Raw genomic sequence first — 24,706 nt, 5'->3', positions numbered from 1 at the left:
CTACTCGGGTTGAGTGATCTTCTAACATAAAAAGATACGCTTAAAATAATGCTGCTAATGGCTTGCCCACACAGAGTTAGTGCATACTAGCCGCCCAGCGTGTGCTCTGCACAGAGGCGTGCAGTCTGAACTGTGCTCGGCCAAGCCTCCTGGGGCTCTTTGGCCCTGAGGAAGGGGAGCTTTTTGGGATCACTCCCTTTATCTAATTGGTCCTTCAGCAGCGGGGCACCTTTTTCTAATCAGCGGAGGCACCCTTACTTAGCCAGTGGTAACCCCAGGCCTCATCACCTGTGGGATACAAGCCATGCTGTCTCCCAGGCTTGCTCCCGCCAACATCTCTATTTTCCTTTCTGTCTGTTCTCACACTTGGACCCCTGGCCTTTAGTCATCCCCACCTGCAGTATTTACAGTGCCCAGCAGGTGTCAGGCTTGAGTGTCTTTGCACAGGTGCTCCCTCTGCAGTTAATGCACCTCCTACTCCACCTCTGCATAGCCTCAACTTTTTAGATTCTGCTTCAGGGTTATCATGAAGCTGTCACTTAGATATAACATTTTGCCTCCAAGGAACCTCTGTGCATAAAGGTTATGCTTCTTTATCTCATGTGATTCCAATTTTCATGTCCCTCCTTAATGCAGGCTTTAAGGGCAGGAGTCGTTTCTTATCCTTAGCACAGAGCAGATGCTTTTTTTTTTTTCTTTTTAAGGTGCTTTTTAATGATGATAAAATGTATGGTTTAAATCACTCATTTTACAATAATTTTGCTTTAGGTTGTGACAGAAATAAAGTCTACAGAAGTCGTGTTCCTGCGATAAGAAATAAAGATGTGACCTTCCAGTTGTGTAAAGCTCTTAAATGCTGTGTAAGTGCGTCGGGTGCGCTAAGGAACCTGGAGCTAAATGGGCTAGTTCTGAGAGAGAGAGACTTAACTATGTTAACAAGGTAAGCCTTCATTGTATCCTGCCAACATTTGATAGTTGCTTTTGGGGCAAGCTAAACCAATACAAGTTTAAACTTTTTCTCTCCATTAAAGGGATTGAATAAATTGGCCACTTTATCAGCACCTCATGCCTGTCACATTAATGGCTGAACTAGAAAATCAGAAGGATCAGCACAGGTTTTATTTTCTTAATCCTTACCTCAGGGTGGAGAAAGGTCAATCCCGAACTGAACCCCAAGTTTAGACCAGGAAGCCCTCGGGTTCCTTATAGTATCTCAGAAATATGGGAAAGTAGAAAGGAACGATAAAGTGTAGGGCAGATTAGCCTCATTTTCCTGTGAAGCTTGAGGAGAGGGAGGGAGGAGGTGGATGACCATGGGCAGTTGGGCAGGTTGTGCACTGTACAACACCATAAATGTAGAACGTTTGCATATATTATTATGACAGCCTTCTGACAGATGGAAATGGTGTCTTGAGGAAGTACCTTTTTCTGTTTCTCTTAGAGAAGTGCTTCTCAATGGGGGTGATTTTATCCCCTCGGGGATGTTTGGCAATATCTGGAGACACTTTTGGTTGTCACAAGTAGCTGATGTGTTACTGGCATCTAGTAGGTAAGGACAGGGATGCTGCTAAACATCCTACAGCGCACATGGCAGTCACACACAACAAAGAAACAAAGTCACACATTGCCTAGCTCAAAATGTCACTAGAGCCGGGGCTGAGAAACCCGGGTCTAGAGGATGAAGGTGAACCTCCCTGTCTGGTAATTTTTCCCTGCTTGTTCTGGAGAAATGACTGCTGGAGAGGGAGTGAACCATTTCTGACTCTACATCCAATATGCTCCAGCAGCCTGTAGTACATCATGTACTCATAGGGCCAGTGTGCCTGGAGGAACCCAAGGCTACCTGATGGCAGAGCTGTGGATCAGGGTGACAGCCAACATGGGAAAAGCCTTCCTGCCTCCAGGCCCTCGGTTCACCAGGCCCAGGTGTCTCTTCCTTCCATCCATGGGCCTCTGAGATGAACCAGCTTTCCTTGTCCCTCCTAAGCTTCCCAGGTTGTGAGTCCTTGCCTCTCAAGAGTGGGGCACAGTATCCTCAGGTTTGCTTTCCACGCTGCCTCCTGAACCAGTTTTGGAAGGTTTGTGGATGATCAGTTGGGGGATAACAGGTAGAAAATTGAGACAAAACAGTGAACTCCGAGACTGGTGACTGGGTTCAAATTCCAGCTTTTCCACATGTCAGATGTGTGGCCTTAGGCAATTCACTGAACATCTCTGTGCCTCAGTTTTCTTGTCTGTAAGATGGGGGTGAGAACAATAGTGCCCACTTCATAGGGCTATGGTGAGGATCGAGTTAGTATTTGGCATGTATTTGGCATGTAGCAAACAACATGTAAGCGGGAGGTGTTCCAGGCCTCATTCCACGTTAATTTTTGATATCTGTATGAGTTTGCTAGGGCTGTCATAACAAAACACCACAGTCTGGGTAGCTTAAACAACAGAAATTTATTTCTCACCGTTCTGGAGGCTGGAAGTCCAAGGTCAAGTTGTCAGCAGGGTTGGTTTCCTCTGAGGCTCCTGAGGGAAGAGCCCGCTTCAGCCTCTCTCCTTGGCTTGCAGAGCGCCGCCTTCTCCCTGTGTCCTCACAGGGCTTTCACCCTCTGGGCAGGCCTGGTGTCTCTCTGTGTGTCTAATCTGCATTCCTTATAAGGACACCAGTCAGATTGGACTGGGATCCACCCTAATGGCCTCATTTTAACTTAATTACTCTTTAAAGGCCTGATCTCCCAATACAGTCACATGCTGAGGTACTGGGGTTTATTTAGGGCTTCATCCTGTGAATTCCGTGGTGGACACAACTCAGCCCATGACACCTGACAAGGACCTGGTAACAACACCAACATGGTTCTAACCATGTTTAACTGTGATACCAGATGCAAAAAAAAGCCAGGACAGACCTTGAGGCCATTACTCTAAGTGAAACTAGAGAAAGACAAATACTGTATGATCTCACGTATACGAATCGAAGAAAACTGAGCTCATAGAAACAGAGAACAGTTTAGTGGTTGCCAGAGGTGGGAGTAGGGGGGATGGGAAAGGTGGTCAAAAGGTACAAACTTGCAGTTATAAGAGAAACAACTCCTGGGGATGTAATGTACATCGTGATGACTCTAGTTAAAAGTACTGTTTTCTTTTTTTTTTAAACATCTTTATTGGCGTATAATTGCTTTACAATGGTGTGTTAGTTTCTGCCGTATAACAAAGTGAATCAGCTATACATATACCTATATCCCCATATCTCCTCCCTCTTGCATCTCCCTCCCACCCTCCCTATCCCACCCCTCTAGGTGGACACAAAGCACCGAACAATACTGTTATTTAATTTGAAAGTTGCTAAGAGTATAGATCTTAAAAGCTCTCATCACAAGAAAAAAATTGTAACTATGTGAGGCGGTAAATGTTAACTAAACTTATTGTGGAAATTATTTTGCAATTTATACACATATCAAATTACTATGTTGTACCCCTGAAATTAATATAAAATTATATGACAATTATATCTCAGTAAAATGGGGGGAAAAAAGGAATCCAATATCTCAGGTATAAAGCCTCCCTCCTCCTTCCCTCTCACATTCCCGGGAAGACCTCAGGCCCAGGCCTTACACCTGCCTTGAGTATATTCCTATTAACTGTGTCAGTAAATGGTAGGTGCTTCCCTTCCACACCTTCCTTTGCTCGTCATTGGAGAATATGCTAGAGCGACACTATAAGAGTGATCACATATCTCCGATTTTTGTGGACAATCATGGTTTCAAAAATTCTGTCCTCTTGTCCACCTAAGAACACTGGTATTTTTCATACTACAGGTTCCAAAATGTGGTTCAGAAATCATGGTCACGGTGCCTGCCATGCCAGGATGGCAACTTGGAGGGCCGGGGAGGGCGTGGCAGGTGGCAGGTGGGGAAAGCCGGCAGCCAGAAGGAGGAGAGGACAAAGAAAAAGACCCAGGAAATTTGTATCTCTAGAACAAATTCCCAAATAGTAAGAGTTTACTGTAGCAGCAAGTCCTAGCCTCTAGTTTACTGCTAAATCTAGTCCTCAAGGAGCACAGCAGTCAGAACATTTAATACAAAATTTCCTAGCTCTAAAACGGAAATATTAATACCTGCTTGTTGTGTTTGGAAGTTATTTCAAAAAGTAACGCTAATATCAATAAAGCCCTTTATAAACGAGCTAAAGGAACTCTGTAAGTATTACTTTTGTTTGTTTGTTTTTCCATCACTCTTCATAGCTGCCAAGCAGTAACGGCTGTCTTTGTACTGAATCCCGGAAGTGTCTCTGTATCCTGGAAGTATTGCAATGATCGTCTTCACACCTGCAAAATATTCCTGCACCGTGTACGCAAATGATTATGGCTCCGCTCTCGGGCCTCATCTGGGAGCTACTGCATGTGAGGATCAAATTGATACACATTAGGGCATCCTCAGCGGTCTTTGGCAAAGGCCTGTAGATTACCTCGCTATCCAATTTGTTAACTGGACAGCAGAGCCTGAGTGGAAGGAACAATGCGCTCGTCAGTTGGGAAAAGCTCCTCCAGGTATCAACAGATACAAGCAAGGCAATCTCACTGTGCAGGTTGATTAGAACTGGGTTTGTATTTTGGACAATAAACTCTACTTACGATAGTCTCCCAGTCATTAAGTATCTCTGCTGTAAGAGAAAACGGGGGCTATTAACTTCTCCAGATAGAACCCGAGGGAAAAGTGATCATTTCTTTTATAAGCAGAAGGGAAGGTTCTGCTCAATAAAGATCAATTAAACATCTCTGTTAAAAGACTGCTTGGAGCTGGTGCCAAAGGAAATTCCACTGTATTAACCCGTGCTCCCTCCAACCCTCCCCAGCTCTGTAGCTTGCGCTGGGGAAAATTGTAAGAGGACGCTGGCTATTGTAAGCTTTATAAGGTGACAGTAGCTCTCACATCCGTGGCTGAATGATCTTTGATGTTGAGTGACTTTTCCTGCATGTAGCAGGGGTATTCCCAGAGGATGGCAGGCAAATCAAACGCTCCTCTGAATTCAGCTGAGCATCAATCATCCTCATGAGGGAGTAAAAAAAAGAATATAACAATAGGTACCGGGAAAAATGATATGGTGGTCTGAGCTGGTAATTCCCAGGATGCAGGAAGAGTTTTGGGGGCCCTAGAAAATCCACTGCATAAAGAAAACCCGCCACACTCTCCACCAGCATCTTATAGTTATCACCTCATTCTTGTCCTTTAAAATACAGTGTGCTTGTCCTTTAAAATACAGTGTGTCTTGTACATTAAAATACAGTGTGCTTCTACTCTCTGGCTTAGACTGCATCCTCTCATGTAAATTCCATCTGTTCTTGCTTGAGGGAGGGCAGACACAACCTTGACTTTATCCTCTTGATGAGAGTGATGTTTCATGGTGTTGGGAGGATTTTCATTGGGTCAATTGCCTGATTGAGACATAGCCTTAGTGAGGTGACAAATAGCAGGCATTAATGTCTCTTTTTTTAATGGTATGATGAATGGTCTAAGAGAAGGGTCAGCAAACTGTAGCCAGCCGCCTGTTTTTGTAAATAAATGATTGGACCACAGCCAGACCAGTTCGTTCATGAATTTTCTCTGGCTCCTTTTGCGTCGAGTAGTTGTGACAGAGACCTAATGGCCCACAAAGCCAAAGATACTCCCTGGCCCCGGCCACCCCTGATCTAAGACCGTTCCCACAGTCCTCTGATGATAAGAATCACCTGCATCATTTGTTCAAAAGACAATTTCTGGGTCCAGCTTGGAACCCCTGAGTCAGAATCTCCAGGGAAGGGGCTTTGGGAAGGTAGAGTGAACAAGCTTCCCGGGTGATTCTTATCCCCAGGGAACTACTGGTCTCAGGTGTGCCTGCCTACCAGGTAAGGAGGAGGTTTTCAAAGAGGCAGTGGGGGTGGGGGGTTGGGCGGAGTTTGCCTTGGAGAGTACAGGCCTCACGGTTTCACTGCTGGGACTGCATCCCAGCTCCGCTCCTCCCCGAGCTTCGCCACCTCGGGTAAGTTCCTTTTAACACTGTTTCCTCCGCTGAGAAGTGAGGGTCATGGTGCCCGGTTGGCAGTGTGTGTATATACGCTGAGAGCCTAATCCAAGGCTCGGTAGTGGTCACCCTCACTAAGAGGAGCAGCGCCATGTAAACACAGAAGACCCCGCTGTGGAAACATCTCATAAATAAGACAGGCCCAGCGGGGCTTTTCAGTAGTCCACGGTGTACAACTGTTTTCCTCAGAAGGAAAAACTCCCTTAAAGGGATCTCCCATTACGTTCAGGACAGTATATGGCCCTTTAGAAACTCAATTCTCCACAGAATGCTGAGTATTGCAAGAGGTTATCATTGGCTGTTTTAGGATATAGCTGAGTTTGCAAAGGAATATTTAATGTCATGATTGAAAACTCTGGTACTTAGCACGAGACAGACATATATATATATTCTGTTTCTGAGGTTAATGTTTTTAAAAACTCTTTGCCTGACGAGATCAAGCAATTTCAGCCATTCGTGTAGCTGTTGAAAGGCAGTTTTTAGATAAATTGCGCATAAATCCTTGCAAGATACAGGACCCAATAATACTTCAGGTTACCAGGGAGTTTCATATTTTACTAAAAGGGGGAAAAAGTCAATCTTGAATCTTTTAGTCCGATGACCAAAGAATTGCTCCATTGATTTTGTTCAGCTCCTCAGGTGGGTGTGCAATTGATCCTGATTGGATCTTATTTAAAGTTTACTTTTTCTGGGAAGTATTAATTCGAATGTAGTATGGGTAATACTGGAATACTAGAGCCTCTTTAAAGCCACTTTACACAGCTTGTGTAAACATCCTAGGGTAGTTTCCTCTTAACATTTTCACAAATATAGAACTTGAGTTTGCTGTATGTTTTCCTCTTTTTAACAGAAGAGGGAGGTAAAGGCTTGGCTAAACAATGTACCTAAAACCCAGGCTAGAGAGAAATGGATTCATATTCTTAGAGGAACAGGTAAACAAGAACAGCATGAATTCTGCCAGGTATGATTTAGGTTTGTGAAGGAAGGAAAAAAAGCACACTTGGCAAATGAGTGTGGTTTGCTGATTTCTTTATTTTTAAACTTAGTTTTAAACGAAAGTACCAGTGAGACCCGAGAAAAACGAATCTGCAGAGGGCAGGGGGAGGGGTAGTCTTCATTTTTATTACATGCAGTGTTGGAATCGTGCTGTGCCCTGAAACACAGCTGGATGAACAGGGTAGTTCAGGGTCTGCCTGGATTAACTCCTTAAGCAAATTTCTAGGCTGCCAGGCCGGCTGGTTGAGCTCCAGGCCGGTGGCTAGTGGTGCCGTGTTATTCCTTTCCGCTCACCTCAAGGCGAAAACCCGGAAGTGCCGACCACCAGTAGCTGCATGTACGCCTTGTGGGATGTCCAATGCTGAGAGATTCTCTTAGGCTCATGCCTCCTGTGCAGATGCTCCCCACACACACCCCCCCGCCCAGCTCCCAGAGTTCCCATGGCTCACACCTGGTGCCAGCCAGCAGCCGCGGACCTGCCTGTAGGCCCTCGTGAAGGCCTGCTGCTCGTCCTGAAAACCTGCTGCTACTCGAGAATCCAGAGGGGCTGCTCCTCATGGGGCGCCGTCTTGGCTAGAGGCTGCTTACATCTTCTGTGGGCTTTGCCTCCGTGGTTTCCAAGGGGGCAAATGGGGGCTGCCGGGCCTTATTTGATGGGAGACATGAATATCTGGGCTAGGTTCACTTCAGAGATTCATTGTTTTCCTGATAGGTATGAGTGATAATTTTTGTTTGTTTTGTATGTGGGTGGGGTCATGGAAATACTTGGGGATGGTAATCAAACTCAGCTGAACTGAGTTTGCTGTCACTTAGCAGTGTGATCTTGGACAGGTCTTTTAACCTTTCTGGTCTCCATCTGTAGAATGGGAATTACAATACTAGTCTCATTTGCCTCTGAGATTGTCATGAAGAGACAGTGAACTACATATACGAAAGTGCTTTCAGAATGGCAATGTACTCTGTATGCAGTGTGTGTGGCAGATAGCATCCCAGTTTGAATTTCAATGAGATTCAGAACTGTGATTAACAAGGCAAGCAGAGCCAGGATGGGGTGAGGCAAGCAGGGTGGGTAGGGCGCTAAGTGAAGGAGGCACTCCCTCACGGGGGTGTTTACATGCGGCTCTGAACCAGCAAGACGCTGAGAGTCAGTGTCTCCTTCAATTTTGCACTGTAGTTACCCTGCTTGCCTCACCTAAACCCCTGTCCTGAGTGAAAGTAAAATACATGCCCATGAAAATTATACATGTGATATACACTTTTGTTGTGACAAAGTCCACCAGTACCTAATCAACCTTGACAGATGTTACCGCTGGGACAATTTCTGGGGTGTCTTTCCTGGCGTTTTTCATACATGTACAACCTTAAACTAGCTTTTGTTCTCACCTCATGGGCAGCACAGAAACATGGGGAAGAAACACCAATCTGATCTCAAAACCTCATGCGTGTTCTAGATCTTTGTCCTGGGTGTATTTGTAGACTCTGTGGAGGGGTCACACAGCACATGACACGGCCAAACATGTTGAACCTACGTCACCCAGCTTTCTCTCCCGTACACCAAGTCTTCAGTAGCTGCTCCAGGACCTCCACCTCCCCCGTCTTTAAAAACTCCAGGTACTTCTTTTCTTCCATCTCCTGGTTGGCTGGCTGGCTGGCTGCCTGCCTCTCTCATCCACTACTTCCTCTTTCATCTCTTCTCATGAAGACTAATCTGGCCATTTGAGGACTCTTTATCTCTCTTACTGTCTCCCAGATCAGTTCCATAAAGGATCTGGGTGGTAAAAAAAGACTCCCCTTCAGGCATGGGTATGAGGGAGAAAGGTTGTCAGTAGCTCCATAGGTTTTGTTCCTGACATATAATATCCATATGTACCTCTTCCCGGCCCCTCCTCCACACTTTTGAAATGCGATCACGCTGTCCCTAATGTCTTCTAACTCAGCGGTCCCCCACCTGTTCGGCAGCAGGGACCGGTTTCCTGGAAGACAATGGTTCCACGGGGGAGGGGGCGGGGGGCTCAGGCAGTCGTGCAAGCGATGGGGAGCGGCAGATGAAGCTTCGCTGGCCTGCCCGCTGCTCACCCCGCCTCCTAACAGGCTGTGGAGCGCTGTTCTAACTGGCATTGTGTCACTTAACGATGCATCGCAGAGCTCTCCAGTGGTACTTCCAAGCTGATGTCATCGTTTTTAACAGCTGCCTGTATTCTACCCTGTCAGTGTGTCATAATTTAACCCCTTCTGTACTAGGAGATGTGTGTTTCTCCTTTTTCACTCTTGCAAATAATCTGCGTTGAAAATCCTTCTACACTTTTCACTTCCTTGTGTGCTTAGAAGTTTAATTTGCTGGGTCAAACAGGATGATGTGCATTTTGATAGCACATTATGGGAAGGTTGATTGTGAGCACGGCATGGGCTCTGTCCCTGGTATTTTTCTTCCTGTCCAACCTCCGCTAGATTCACCTTCACATACAGTTTTCATTCACAGCTTGAGGGCTGTAAGTAACAACTGTCAGAGTTGTTTTTCTAAAATACCCTCGGTAAGCTATCGTGTATGGCACCAGTGTGACTGCTTTGGGAATGGTAGCTCCCAGGAGGAATGAGATGTTTCCCCTACTCCATATGGACCATCCTGCAGTTTGGCCTGCGGAGGCCTCGGGGTGCTTGAAGGCGCAGGAGAGGGAGCTGTGTGGACCCATCGCCGCCCAGTGGCCGCTGAGAGGACGACGGCCTTGTTCGCAGGCTCAGGCACCAAATCCCTGGGAACTCCTAGGAATGCTTGAGGGGCACTTTACTGGAGGCTGAAGTCCTGCGTGAACAGCAGGGAGGTGGGAGCTAGTGACATCTGGGCTACTGTTACAGTGACTCCATGTGCAGCCATAGGCTGGCGCCTGGGGCAACTCAGGTGACTGTGGCTTTGGAGTGAATTTGCGTTTTATGGCTCACATGGTATCTACAGATATTAGAAGGAGACAGCGGCAATATGCCAGGAGCAAGTCGTTTCTGGGCAGTGCTTATCTGCCTTCAGGGACCTCTGCCATAACTCTGTGGTCCATAAGTTGGGAACCACTGAGGTGGGATATTGGAAAGCTGAGTGCAAATGAAATCATTAACTCAATGTCAAGGGGAGCGTGCTCTTGAAAGGAATCCTGGGGTGAGTTCTCACCATACGGAAGGAACACCCGGTTGTTCCCATTCAGGATCCTAAAATGACTCCCTAATGTAACAAATCAACTTCTCTGGGCAGCTTGTTACCCCTTCATAACGAGTCCCCACCCTATAATGAGCCCTGTTTCCTGTGGCTCTGATCAGGGCAGGTGCTGTCACTGCTATCGGCAAACAGAAGGCTTCTTTTTGCTTCTAAGTCATTGCTTCTGCTTTTTGTACCTCCGTGAAACGCCACCTCCGTCCCTTTGGTAACCTAAAGCCTACCATCTTTGCTACCCTTCTTAACGCCCACTGCTCCAAGTCCTCTCAGCAACTTGGGCTTTTAGTGACTTTGGATTTTGTGAACTCCTGAAGCTTTTACACTTGGTGTCAGACATTTGCTGTGGTCTCTGTTTCGGGTCTGTCACTTGTCTTCTCGGCTAGACTGTGACTTCTGACATCAGTGATGCTTCATGTTTTCATAGCTCCTTGAAGGGAGTTGCTGGACACAAAATAGTGTAATATTTCAGTGACTTGCTGCATGATAAAAAAATGAAAGCCTTTTTGTAAATGGAGATGTTCGTATATTAGATCTGCTTTATGTAGACATTTTAAAAATCTTTCATTCATTCAGTCACGCATACACACGCACACACGCACGTACACTCCTCATACAGGGCTGGTCACAGGTGTAGGCGCATAGCCTTCCGCTTAGAACAGAAATGTGTTCCTGCGAAAAGCATGCCCACCAATGTGGACAATCAAGCCGATGGTTCATAAAAACGGAGCCAATCTGCTTGGATCGAGACTGGGCATCCAGACCCCGTGGATCACGTGTCCACTTTCCCAGGCCTGGCGTGCTGCTCGGAAAACACTTGTTGGGTGAGTCGTGGTCATATATCTATTGGATTCAGCTCTGCTTCCTCTTGCTCTGCTTTGTGTTGACTTTATGTGAACAGTGGATTGCTGGCCTCTGGGTTAAGGGGAGTTATTTAATGCACACAGGCCAATGAACAACCACTAACTGTTGCGAGTTCAGGGGATCTAATATCTTGGGAGGATTTATACCAATTACTTAACTGCCTGAATACCAACCTTCCTATTAGTTTTATGATAAGATGCGCTTAGGTCTCACGTTTATCCCGAGAAGACAGCCTTATCCAAATCATCTATATTTTAGCAGGCAGTACCAAACTTCAGGCCTCAGAAACACATTTTAAATAATTCTTGCCATGCCATGTATTTTAAGTATCATTAAAAAGCCGCTTTCTTACTTTTAAAAATATGTGTGCAGTAGATTTTGTGAAGCCTATATAATAAGCCTATGAAAAATTGATTATTTTCCCACAGGTATAGGTTCAGATTTTTATTCTGCTTGACAAATGAAAAATCTAGTATGCGTGGGTCCTTTATCTTATTTATGCCCTCTGAATAGAATCACCATGTTCCCAAACAAAGAGAAATGGGTTACTCGGATTGAGTAGCCTAATCCCTTCCTGTGGTGGGCAAAGGAGTTTGTGCAGCTCTAAACTAGGAAGCATGGATTTCCCTTTCAAATGCCTCATTTTCTTATTCTTTGCCTTTCAGTCAGCTCCATGTAAACTGGGTCAGAATATAGCATGGGTGCTGAGGTGAGTTTCGGCTGCTGGTGGAATGTGCGTGTGATGGAAATAGGTCGCTTTAGGACCCAAGGATGATGCAGAGAGAGGTTTACAGTCAAAGATGATAATCGTTCTGTCCTTTAGTTAGCATTCCTGGTTTCTTTTCTTTTTTTTAACTGAACAGTATGTGCCAATGGCCCCCACGTACTTTCGTCTCAGTTCTCTGGCCCTCATTGCTACAAGTTGGTTATGGCGTTGGCTGCTTTCCCAGCATTCATTCTCTCCCTGATCAGGAACCATGGCTCAGCACCCTGGTTGAGGGATAGGGAGGGATGGGGTATCATCATGCTCCTCTGTGCCTAAGTCTCTTCTGAATTACTCCCTCTCCACCCTTCCATCTGAGAGTCCTGGATACTTGTTAAGCCCCCAGAACAGACGAGGTGGGGGAATTGGGCACCTTGTGCAGGTGACAGTGGCATAGATATAGCGCCTCGCCCATAACTAAGGTGGGAGTAGAAACAGCCTTCTGAGCTGGGGCGGCGGGTGAGCACACAGCTCTCACTCCACAAACAAGGATGAAATAGGCAGCGCACAGAGGCTCAAGAGACCGCTGTGATGAGTAACTCTGAGTACAGGGGGCCACGGCGGTGCTCTGTGAGCTTGGACACTTACGCTGGGGCTACATTGTGGACAATCTCAAGGACCATGGTGGTGAGTGTGAATCGATTCGGCCTTGAGGGGCCAGGAGGGCTTTTCAGCTGGAGACTTTTGAGAGTGTGATTGGACCCGCGGCTTTTGAAATTGTCTTAAAGAGAATTGAGAAGTTGTCCTGTTTAGTGGTTTTAAAACTTTGCTTTGATGATCTCCCCGAGGGGCTGTTCTGGTGGGAGGATCTGGGGAAAGAAGCCGAGAGGCTGGAACCTTGGGCTCCTTTTCCCACTGATTCAGCAGTTCCGCTTCTGTTTTACTTCTTGAGCTGCCAGGTAAGAGTCCCTTCATCCATCCTTTCCTCTGTCCTTTCCTCCTTTCCTCCCTTCCTGTGGTTAAACACATAAGTTGGAAACTTTTGTTAACTGTTTTTAAGTGTACAGCTCAGTAGTGTTAAGTATACTCAGTGTTAAATAGATCTCCAGACTTTTTCCTCTTGCAAACTGCAACTCTAGTCTCTTTCAATAACAATTCCCCCTTTTCACCTCCCTCCAGCCCTTGGTAACCACCATCCTACATTGTTTCTATGAATTTGACTAGCCAAGTAAGATTTCTTTTCAAAAAGCCATCAAGCAGCTGAGAAGGTTTGATAGCCTCCTGATGTATCCATCATTCCTCACTGTCTGCACCCGCCCCCCAGACAGTGAGGAAACTGAAATCCCAGAGGTCCTGGGAGGCCCAGGTGGCCACGCAATGCAGATGTTATTCACACGGATACTTAAGCCGGATTGCCAGGTTCACATTTTGGCTCTGATGCTCTGTATGTGACACTGGGCAAGTGATGTAACGCAGTGCCCCAGTTTGCTCATCGGTTAAAGGGACGTGATGGTAACAGAATCTGCTTTATAGCCTTGTTGTGAAGATTAAGTGAGGTAATCTACACAAAGCACTGGGAATAGGGCCTGACACTTATGTACGTGTCTGCTCTGATTGTTAAGTGACTTCCTAGCATGACACAGTTCCTTGTAAGGAGAGCTGTGACTTTGGGCCTACAACCAGCTCCCGTGGTGCATGTCTCTTGAGTTTCCACTTAAGACTGAATAGATCGATAGCTTTGACTGGCAAGGTTTCCTCCTACACATCCCTATCTTTCATCTAGGGCATGCCATTGATCTTGAAGGATGCTCCATCAATATCTTAATCCTCAGGGGGAAAGTCATGCAGTTCACATCACACAGCACAAGAAGGCCGGTCATGCGATGGCATTAATTCAACAAATATTTATGGAATGCTTTGATGTAAGGACACCTGGGGTAGATGCTGGGGACACTGAGCAAACCAGCCCCAAATCCCTGCTCTCGAGGAGCTTGTGTTGTCTTGGGGCAAACCTTTGTAATGCAGCCCTTTTAATCAATGAAATGTTTTTCCTGAACTCATCTAGCTAAGGAAGATGAAAAGTTTGCTTAAAAATATTCAGGTTTGGAAAGGAACGCTCTAGACCTGTTGCTGATGGTGCTTTCGAAAACTGGTTCGTAAAAATAGACACTAAACATGGCGTAGAAATACTGGTGATTTCAGATTTGAGGCGATTTTTCGGATACAAAGTTTGCAAGTCGGTTTATCTCCAGTGCTTATTCTGGGGTTGCGTGTGCAGTACAGTCCCTCATACTTAGAACTCGGTAAGGACAGCATAAGACTCACTTTACCTGTGCTTCAATCAGATGTCAGGAGGAATGTGGGATTCCTCCTGCCTACGCCTCTCCTGGGCTTCCTCCTTTCCTCCTCAATGTGGGCAGATGACATTCAGACTCAGAGGAAGCAGAAGCAGGGGTAGTGCGGTTGGGACTGATCTTCCAGAGGGAAGAAAAAATAGGAATTGCCATCACAGGCTGGGGCTTTCCAGCTACAAGAAAAGATCTGCGGTACAGATATCATGCTGCTTGCTACCTCCTTGGCTATTTGGGTCATAGCCGGTGCTGTAAAGCACAGCTCTTCTTTCCTGGGGTCCTACAAGTACTTCATTGGTAGGTACTTCCCAACACAGCATTTCCAGGGTGCCACTGCTAGTCAGTCAAGGTTGCTGGGTGATAGGCATCCCATGTACTGTTAGAAACTGCTGGGACCTGTGTGGCGGCCTTAAAGCTAACGGACACAGTCACCCGCAGCCGTGGCCCATTGTTCATTGCCCGCTATCCCCACTTGTTTCCCGTTAAGAGACTGCTATTTTGTTCAGCTGGGGTGGAGAACCCTTGATCTTAGGGAGCAGGGGGGCCCCTCTTTTAACCCTAAGGGATGAAGCGTGGAGGTCTGGGCCAGTTGTAATAAACCCATTCCCAAACCCAAACCCAAACCCAAACCCATCCTCCTTTACAACTCTAAGTGTCAATGTGACACTGGCCAACGAGTCTGGTGGTTTCTAGGAAATATTTTTAAAAATTTCCCATATAGGACTTCCCTGATGGCGCAGTGGTTAAGTATCTGCCTGCCAATGCAGGGGACACAGGTTCGAGCCCTGGTTTGGGAAGATCCCACATGCCGCGGAGCAACTGGGCCCGTGAGCCACAACTACTGAGCCTGCGCGTCTGGAGCCTGTGCTCCGCAACAAGAGAGGCCGCGATAGTGAGAGGCCCGCGCACCGCAACGAAGAGTGGCCCCCGCTCGCCGCAACTAGAGAAAGCCCTCGCACAGAAACGAAGACCCAACGCAGCCAAAAATAAATTAAGTAATTATTTTTTTTTAAAAAAAAGAGAGCTTTAAAACCAAAGGTCGGGGGAATGACTGCTAACGAGTTTGGGGCTTCTTTTTGGGAGGATGAAAATGTTCTAAAATTGATCGTGGTGATGAATGTACCAAAAGAATTTAATTGTACACTTTAATGGGTGAATCGTATGGTATGTGGATTGTCTCTCAATAAAGCTGTTATTTAAAAAAAAAAAAAAGATCTGCAGGTAGCTAGACTTAAATTATAAAAACAAATATTAAGCCTGCAAAAAAAAAATACATAGGGGATAAAAATACTTGTTATATTTATGCAATTTTAAAATAGCTAAATGCCGTGTTACTGCACAAAATTTCACTGGTCAGGAAAAACAACAAATTGGAAACAGTGTCTGCCTTCAGGAGTAACTGGATGGGACAGAAGAGACTTATTTTTTTCCCTGTATACTTTTATAACTTCTGATTTGATACATGTATTAAAAAAATAAGTGTACATATAATTAGTAACAACAGTGTCATACCTCTCCTTAGTACAAGTATAAACTCCCAGGTTGCATATTTTGTTCTGAAAAGAATAAAGAATGAAATATATATGTTTTTAAAAATCAGTCAAAGGAAGTAAAAAACTGAAAGATTCTTACATTTGTCTCATCTCACACTAAAAAGCATTTAGTCATTTCTCTGTTATTAGGCATTATAATCAGGCAGAATTCTTTCTTACCCAACAGTCTGACACATCTTTAAACAATGACACAGTTGACCATTCCCTCCTCCTTGAAAACTTCCTTTCCTTCATTTCTAGTACATCGCACTCTCCTGGTCTTCCTCCTCCCTCAATAACCTCTTATTAATCTCCTTTGCTGAATTCCTCTTCATTTCCCAAGAAGGTGTCCAGAAGGTAAGTTCCATGAAGGTGGGAATTTTTGTCAGCTTTGTTCACTACTGTATTCCCAAAGGCTAAAAAAGTACCCAGAACCATACTCAATAAATAACTGTTGAATGAATACATGAGTGAATCAGCACCTCCAGGCTCACATTTTGAAAAGCCATAGAAGTAAACTATATTCCACATAACCTTTATGCTTAATCTACTTTATTACATTATATTTCTCTGAACATTGATAATCAATACACTGTTTATTATTTGATTAGCCAAAATACTTCATTCCTTGCTCTTTCTCCATCAATGTGTTTTACACAGTATGTGCAAAACGCACATTTAACAGCTCTTACACTACTTCTAAAAGCATAAACGTAGCATAGAAAAAGAGCAGCTGTTGCTATGGGAATTTTCACTTTTGTTTCTAGTATTAATGTTGAATTAACACAATGACATACTTTAGTAATTTTAAAAAAGGGGGGGACACCCCACTAGACTTAACTAAGATATCACAGTAAAGACAACACCCGGAAAGTGCCCGAGGCCCGCGCGCGCCCGAGTCGCACTCCCCGGAGGCTTCGGGACGCCGACCGGGCGCGGTCGCGCGGGGGCGGGGCTCGCGCTGACGTCGGCCCGGGGCGGGGCTGGGGAATCGCGCAGGGGGCGGCGCGCGGTGACGTCGGGCGCCCGGGCGGAGCTGTGGCTGTGGTGGCGGCGGCGGCGCCCGGCCGGCAGCGGCAGCGGCAGCGGCAGCCCTGAGCAGGGTGAGAGGGCCGCGGTGGCGGCAGCTCGGGGTCGGGTGGCGCCTGGAGCTTCCCGCCCGTCGCTGGCGCTAGGCCCCTCGGCTCTCCTCCGCCCGCTCCTCTTCACGGCCCTGGCTGGGTCCCGGCAGCGCGCCCCCGGGGAGGGCGGAGCCGTAGGTGAGGCTGGCGGGCGGGGGTGCTGGGGGCGGGCGGGGGTGCTGGGGGCTGGCGGGCGGGGGCTTTGGGCTGCGGGCCGGCGCGGGCGCACACGGCAGGCGCCGGGCGGGCGGCGTCTGTCTCCTCCCGCTTGCCGTAGGAGGCGGTGCGGCGCAAACAGTGGGCCGCCGCCTCCGCCGCTGCTTCAGGGGGCCAGTCACGCAGAGCCCGGGGCGGGCCGCCCCGAGGAGCCTGGCGCCCGCGGACAGGTGGGCTTCCCGCCCGGAGGCTCGCGGGCGGCGCCACCAGGGAAGTCCTTTACAGGTCTTTTAAAAGCGTTCTGTCTCTTCTCTATCTGGTTATATATATTTTTTCTTTTCTTCCTGCCTTCCTCAGAAAATCTACCTACCCAGCTTTAGAGCAGGAAATTATCCGATTGAATTCTAGCTGTTTCTGTAACAAGAAATTTTTTGTAATGGTATAAACAGAAGAATCTTAGTTTGAACGAATAAAAATGACTCATTTATGTTTATTCTGCATCTGGTATTAGTCAGGTTTATGGCTTTTATTTCCTAAAATCTTTCTAGAAATATTTATTATGATTTTGTTCCTTATATTTTTATCTGCATTATATTGTTATTTCCATGGAAGGTTCTGGACTGTTTCCAAATAAATTCCTTAGAAGGGATTGTTCCTGGCACACTGTTACTTCTGATGCCCTTACATTTGTCAAAAAGAAAATGAGGGTTTTTTGGACCTAAACTGAGAAGAATTACAGTGGAGGGAAGATGAGAGATGTATTTCTTTAACTGCCATTTATGTCTGATCCTGCGAGAGTACAGAATTTTTGATGGGTGTGTCTTCAATTTTGTGGACCCAGGCGTTGCCCACTGCCCAGCTCCTCTGACTATACATGACCCAGATGCTCAGTTTCTGTCTTTTCTGTATTGATCGTAGGTGGAGGAGTTACTGATGGCCATGGAGAAGGTAAAACAGGAGCTGGAGTCCATGAAGGCGAAGCTGTCCTGCACTCAGCAGTCACTGGCAGAGAAGGAAACTCATGTGACCAACCTTCGGGCCGAGAGAAGAAAACACTTAGAGGAAGTTCTGGAGATGAAGTAAGTTTTATAATATTGTTCTTCAGGCATATGCTTAGTTGAAATACTTGTCCTCATCGCTTTCATCTTCTGGCCATGTTTGTCACGCCTGACACGCTTAGCCTAATTTTAATGCTCACTTGTGTTTCTCACTCCTTAGAACAAATTTGGGACAAATCCTCGTCAACTAGAAACTTTTTTTGCCTCCCTGTCATTGAATTTTGCAGTCCTCTAGAGTGTATGTATCCGTATGCAATTGTGTCTGAAGTTCCTAAAACCTTCTGGAAACTTCTGGCAAGTTGTTGAGCTTTCTGAGGAAGATAACCATTGCTCCTGAGGTCATACGATGGCTAGGCAATTTTAAAAACATTTTTTATTATAAACATTTCCAAAGGTACACAAAAGTAGAGAATAGTATAGTGAACCTCCTTATACCCATCCCCCATATTTCACCATCAACATTTGCCGCACTCTCCAGTCAGTTTTGACAAAATTGTCACTTTTAGCAGAACCATTCTTTACATCATTTTCGTACTTTCCAGGCATCTTGCAGCTTCCTTGAGATAGTCTGTTGTGAAGGCTGTATATATCTGCTGTGCAGAATACAGCTGCTGCTTTTTCTGCTCTGTGACTTTGAAAAGTTCTGGTTTCCTTCTCTTCAGAACAAGTATGTCTCTTTTTTAAGTCCCTTAGTACTTTCTCCATCACTCCAATCCCCACCCCTGTGTAATTGTCCTGCTCTCATTTCACTGAAACCAAGTCTATGCTGGGACCCCTCAGTTACCTTCATCACCTCAGCAGTTACCTGTGTTCTTGCCATCTTCTCTTCTGACTCAGAGGAGATACTGTCTCTCCTTCACCAAGCTCGCTTTTTATTTCTATCACAGATTTAAGCTCTGGTTCCCTCCTCTGCAATCTGTCTCCATTAATTTTCTTTCACATAATCTTTGCTAACTTTCTGTTAGTTCCTTCTTCTCTGCAATAAATACGCACTCTCTCTGACCTAAAGTAAACAGTCTTTCTGAGCCCAGCCAGTGCTTGAAGCTAACATCCCCTCTTCTTTTCTGCTACTTTGAACTATCAATACATGTTGAATATGAGAATTACAAAGTAGCAGAGGATCTTGCCATGACACCTCAGCATGAATTTTCATGGGGCATGATTGTTTTGATATCATGACGGCAGCCCAGGAGTTGAGGAAACAAATATCGGGGTGTCCCCTGTGCTTATGGATTATTAGGACACAGTGGGAGGTTAAGAGAGCCTGATCTTTCAGAAAAGAATTACAGGTGATGTGCTCTCGGGAGTGACAGATACTGGAGCCAGAAATAGGTTGATACGCAGGGAGAACGGGGAGAATTTAGGGTTCTGAGTATCGTGATGAGAAAGTTTGCTTCTTACGAGCAGGTTAGTAGAGGCAGTTGAAGACAAGGTTTTATCCCTGATGATAAGCACATAGAGGAAGGATGGGTATAATATTCGGGAATACAAGGTATCGATGTGATACTCCTAAGCACAAACAGGCCCTGCTAAAGCAACGGTGTAGGAGTATTGTTTCATTTTCTCTGTGTACCAATATCTTGACTTGACTTGTCACATCTTTCCCACTCAGTTCAAGTGTCTATAGCGAAACAGTGGTGGATTTGTAAAGGAATTTTCCTTTATTATTAGGACTTTGAAAAGATATGAAAGAATTTTTTAAAGAATGCTTGACTTTAAACCATTAAAAGGGAATTGCGTGTTTTTTTTTTTTATTGTTATTATTTTTGGAACCACAGTACTAAACTTTCTTATGGACTTCCCTTGCCAACCCAGATTAGAGATCACATTTCAGAAAAATACTGTGATTTGCAAGACTGTTTTTGGTAAGGTCAAACACTCACACACTAAGGCATGGGATGAGTCATTAAAGTATTCAGAGAATTTATAAGTGGTATAGAAATTTGATGAATAAACATTAAATAAAAGTTCTAGAAATAAGGTGTTAAAACCTGGCTCTGACAGGTGACCTGTCTCTTAAATCACCTTCCTCATTTGCTCAGGAGATACTACTACAGCATCATGCTGTTCTTAGATTTTCTACAAGTTTTTTGTCATGCAGATTTACTGACTTAAAAGTTTTTAAAGTAGTCTTTGCTTTAATTTGCACTTAAATTTCTCCTTGTTGTTGTCTCTCATTTTCATATCTTAATAAAATGGTTGTTTAATACCTTTCTTTTAACAAATTAAGCACTTCAGGCCTAATCGTCTATCCAAACATGCTGTTGAGAGTGGTGGCTAATCCCAAACTCCTAATGTATCCCTCCTCCACACTCTTTTCTCCTTTGGTAACCATAAGTTTGTTTTCTATGTCTGTGGGTCTATTTCTGTTTTGTATATAAGTTCATTTGTATCTTTTTTTTTTTTTTTTAGGTTCCACATATAAGCGATATCATGATATTTGTCTTTCTCTGTCTGGATTACTTCACTTAGTATGATAATCTCTAGGTCCATGCATGTTGCTGCAAAATGGCATTATTTCATTCCTTTTTATGGCTGAATAATATTCCAGTGTGTGTGTGTGTGTGTGTGTGTGTGTGTATACATATATATGTATAAATATATAAAACACATCTTCTTTATCCATTCACTTATTGATGGACATTTAGGTTACTTCCATGTCTTGGCTATTGTAATAGAGCTGCAGTGAACACTGGGTTGCATGTATCTTTTTGAATTATGTTTTTCTCTGGATATATGCCCAGGAGTGGGATTGCTGGATCATATGGTAACTCTATTTTTAGTTTCTTCAGGAACCTCCATACTGTTCTCCATAGTGGGTGCCCCAATTTACATTCCCACCATCAGTGTAAGAAGGTTCCCTTTTCTCCATGCCCTCTCCAGCATTTATTGTTTGTAGATTTTTTTGATGATGGCCATTCTTACTGATGTGAGGTGATATCTCATTGTTGTTTTGCTTTGCATTTCTCTAATAATTAGCAATGTTGAGCATCTTTTCATGTGCCTTTTGGCCATCTATACGTCTTCTTTGGAGAAATGTCTATTTAGATCTTCTGCCCATTTTTTGATTGGGTGGTTTGTTTTTTGATATTGAACTGTATGAGCTGCTTGTATATTTTGGAGATTAATTCTTTGTCAGTTGCTTCATTTGCAAATATTTTCTCCCATTCTGAGGGTTGTCTTTTCATCTTGTTTATGGTTTCCTTTGCTGTGCAAAAGCTTTGAAGTTTCATTAGGTCCCATTTGTTTATTTGTGTTTTTATTTCCATTTCTCTAGGAGGTGGGTCAAAAAGGATCTTGCTGTGATTTATGTCATAGAGTGTTCTGCCTTTGTTTTCCTCTAAGAGTTTTATAGTGTCTTGCCTTACATTTAGGTCTTTAGTCCATTTTGAGTTTATTTTTGTGTATGGTATTAGGGAGTGTTCTAATTTCATTCTTTTACATGTACCTGCCCAGTTTTCCCAGCACCACTTATTGAAGAGGCTGTCTTTTCTCCAGTGTATATTCTTGCCTCCTTTATCAAAGATAAGGTGACCATATGTGCGTGGGTTTATCTCTGGGCTTTCTATCCTGTTCCACTGATCTATATTTCTGTTTTTGTGCCAGTACCATACTGTCTTGATTACTGTAGCTTTGTAGTATAGACTGAAGTCAGGGAACCTGATTCCTCCAACTCCATTTTTCTTTCTCAAGATTGCTTTGGCTATTCGGGGTCTTTTGTGTTTCCATGCAAATTGTGAAATTCTTTGTTTTAGTTCTGTGAAAAATGCCATTGGTAGTTTGATAGGGATTGCACTGAATCTGTAGATTGCTTTGGGTAGTATAGTCATTTTCACAATGTTGATTGTGGATTTGTCCATTTCTTCCAGGTTGTCCATTTTATTGGCGTATGGTTGCTTGTAGTAATCTCTCATGATCCTTTGTATTTCTGCAGTGTCAGCTGTTACTTCTTTTTCATTTCTAATTCTATTGATCTGAGTCTTCTCCCTTTTATTCTTGATGAGTCCGGCTAATGGTTTATCAATTTTGTTTATCCTCTCAACGAACCAGCTTTTAGTTTTATTGATCTTTGGTATCGTTTCCTTCATTTCTTTTTCATTTATTTCTGATCTGATCTTTATGATTTCTTTCCTTCTGCTAACTTTGGGGTTTTTTTGTTCTTCTTTCTCTAATTGCTTTAGGTAGAAGGTTAGGTTGTTTATTTGAGATGTTTCTTGTTTCTTGAGGTAGGATTGCATTGCTATAAACTTCCCTCTTAGAACTGCTTTTGCCGCATCCCATAGGTTTTGGGTCGTCGTGTTTTCATTGTCATTTGTCTCTAGGTATTTTTTGATTTCCTCTTTGATTTCTTCAGCGATCTCTTGGTTATTTAGTAACGTATTGTTTAGCCGCCAATGTGTTTGTGTTTTTTACGGTTTTTCCCCTGTAATTCATTTCTAATCTCATAGCGTTGTGGTCAGAAAAGATGCTTGATATGATTTCAATTTTCTTAAATTTACTGAGGCTTGATTTGTGACCCAAGATGTGATCTATCCTGGAGAATGTTCCGTACGCACTTGAGAAGAAAGTGTGATCTGCTGTTTTTGGATGGAATGTCCTATAAATATCAATTAAATCTATCTGGTCTATTGTGTCATTTAAAGCTTCTGTTTCCTTATTTATTTTCATTTTGGATGATCCGTCCATTGGTGTAAGTGAGGTGTTAAAGTCCCCCACTATTATTGTGTTACTGTCGATTTCCTCTTTTATAGCTGTTAGCAGTTGCCTTATGTATTGAGGTGCTCCTATGTTGGGTGCATATGTATTTATAATTGTTATATCTTCTTCTTGGATTGATCCCTTGATCATTAGGTAGTGTCCTTCCTTGTCTCTTGTAACATTCTTTATTTAAAAGTCTATTTTATCTGATATGAGTATAGCTACTCCAGCTTTCTTTTGATTTCCATTTGCATGGAATATCTTTTTCCATCCCCTCACTTTCAGTCTGTATGTGTCCCTAGGTCTGAAGTGGGTCTGTTGTAGACAGCATATATATGGGTCTTGTTTTTGTATCCATTCAGCAAGCCTGTGTCTTTTGGTTGGAGCATTTAATCCGTTCACGTTTAAGGTAATTATCGATATGTATGTTCCTATGACCATTTTCTTAATTGTTTTGGGTTTGTTTTTGTAGGTCCTTTTCTTCTCTTGTGTTTCCCACTTAGAGAAGTTCCTTTAGCATTTGTTGTAGAGCTGGTTTGGTGGTGCTGAATTCTCTTAGCTTTTGCTTGTCTGTAAAGCTTTTGATTTCTCCATCAAATCTGAATGAGATCCTTGCCTGGTAGAGTAATCTTGGTTGTAGGTTCTTCCCTTTCATCACTTTAAGTATATCATGCCACTCCCTTCTGGCTTGTAGAGTTTCTGCTGAGAAATCAGCTGTTAACCTTATGGGAGTTCCCGTGTATGTTATTTGTCGTTTTTCCCTTGCTGCTTTCAATAATTTTTTCTTTGTCTTTGATTTTTGCCAATTTGATTACTATGTGTCTCGGCGTGTTTCTCCTTGGGTTTATCCTGTATGGGACTCTCTGCACTTCCTGGACTTGGGTGGCTATTTCCTTTCCCACGTTAGGGAAGTTTTCGACTATAATCTGTTCAAATATTTTCTCTGGTCCTTTCTCTCTCTCTTCTCCTTCTGGGACCCCTATAATGCGAATGTTGTTGCGTTTAATGTTGTCCCAGAGGTCTCTTAGGCTGTCTTCATTTCTTTTCATTCTTTTTTCTTTAGTCTGTTCCGCAGCAGTGAATTCCACCATTCTGTCTTCCAGGTCGCTTATCTATTCTTCTGCCTCAGTTATTCTGTTATTGATTCCTTCTAGTGTAGTCTTCATTTCAGTTATTGTACTGTTCATCTCTGTTTGTTTGTTCTTTAATTCTTCTAGGTCTTTGTTAAACATTTCTTGCATCTTCTCGATCTTTGCCTCCATTCCTTTTCCGAGGTCGTGGATCATCTTCACTATCATTATTCTGAATTCTTTTTCTGGAAGGTTGCCTATCTCCACTTCATTGAGTTGTTTTTCTGGGGTTTTATCTTGTTCCTTCATCTGGTATATAGCCCTCTGCCTTTTCATCTTGTCTGTCTTTCTGTGAATGTGGTTTTTGTTCCATAGGCTGCAGGATTGTAGTTCTTCTTGCTTCTGCTGTTTGCCCTCTGGTGGATGAGGCTATCTTAATAGGCTGTTTTTAGATCAGTTTTTTAGTTCACAGAAAAGTTGAGCAGAAAGTACAGAGAGTTCCCATATACGCCTTCCTAGACCTCAAATTCCCTTGTTGTTAACGTCTTGCATTGGTGTGATACAGTTGTTAAAATTGATGGGCCAGTATTGACACATTCTTAACTAGTCCATAGTTTACAGTTTGGATCACTCTCATGTTATACATATTATGGGTTTTGCCAAATGTATGATGGCATGGATCTACCATTACAGTATCATACAAAATAGTTTCAGTTCCTGAAAATTCCCCATGCTCCTCCTTTTCATCCCTCCCCCATCTCCCCATTCCCTGATCTTTTTCCTGTAGCCTTTTCAGACTGGCTTCTTTCCTTTAGCCTCTGTGTTTAAGGTAATCCCATGTCTTTTTGTGGCCTGAGAGTTTATCTTGTTTTATCTCTGAAAATATTCCACTGAATGGACATACCATGGTTTG

General features: G+C 44.0%; 2 protein-coding genes across 12 annotated transcripts in view; one reads left to right on the top strand and one right to left on the bottom strand.

Annotated features, from left to right (window-relative positions):
• LOC137759783 (ELKS/Rab6-interacting/CAST family member 1-like) overlaps positions 1 to 24,706 on the bottom strand; it is a 901,087-nt gene that overhangs the window by 683,779 nt on the left and 192,602 nt on the right.
• Positions 1 to 24,706, top strand: part of LOC137759781 (ELKS/Rab6-interacting/CAST family member 1-like) — a 167,669-nt gene that overhangs the window by 31,023 nt on the left and 111,940 nt on the right. For 5 of the 11 annotated variants that reach the window (XR_011073189.1, XR_011073187.1, XR_011073188.1 and 2 more), the window contains 2 exons: positions 769 to 940; positions 17,886 to 18,046. Coding sequence is in view for 1 of the 11 variants with exons in the window: in XM_068536390.1 (XP_068392491.1) it covers positions 854 to 940; positions 17,886 to 18,046 (248 nt within the window). In the remaining 10 variants the exon portion in view is untranslated. Of the gene's footprint in view, positions 1 to 768; positions 941 to 4,231; positions 5,570 to 15,978; positions 16,048 to 16,799; positions 16,950 to 17,139; positions 17,253 to 17,885; positions 18,047 to 24,706 lie in introns of those variants that run through there. The other 6 variants (XR_011073185.1, XR_011073193.1, XR_011073194.1 and 3 more) reach the window with 5 other exon arrangements.

The sequence above is a fragment of the Eschrichtius robustus genome, chromosome 2 (assembly GCF_028021215.1).
Source record: "Eschrichtius robustus isolate mEscRob2 chromosome 2, mEscRob2.pri, whole genome shotgun sequence".
In the NCBI taxonomy this organism is placed as follows: domain Eukaryota; kingdom Metazoa; phylum Chordata; class Mammalia; order Artiodactyla; family Eschrichtiidae; genus Eschrichtius; species Eschrichtius robustus.
Note: the sequence above shows the minus strand (reverse complement) of the source record. Positions and strands in the feature narration are given on the sequence as shown.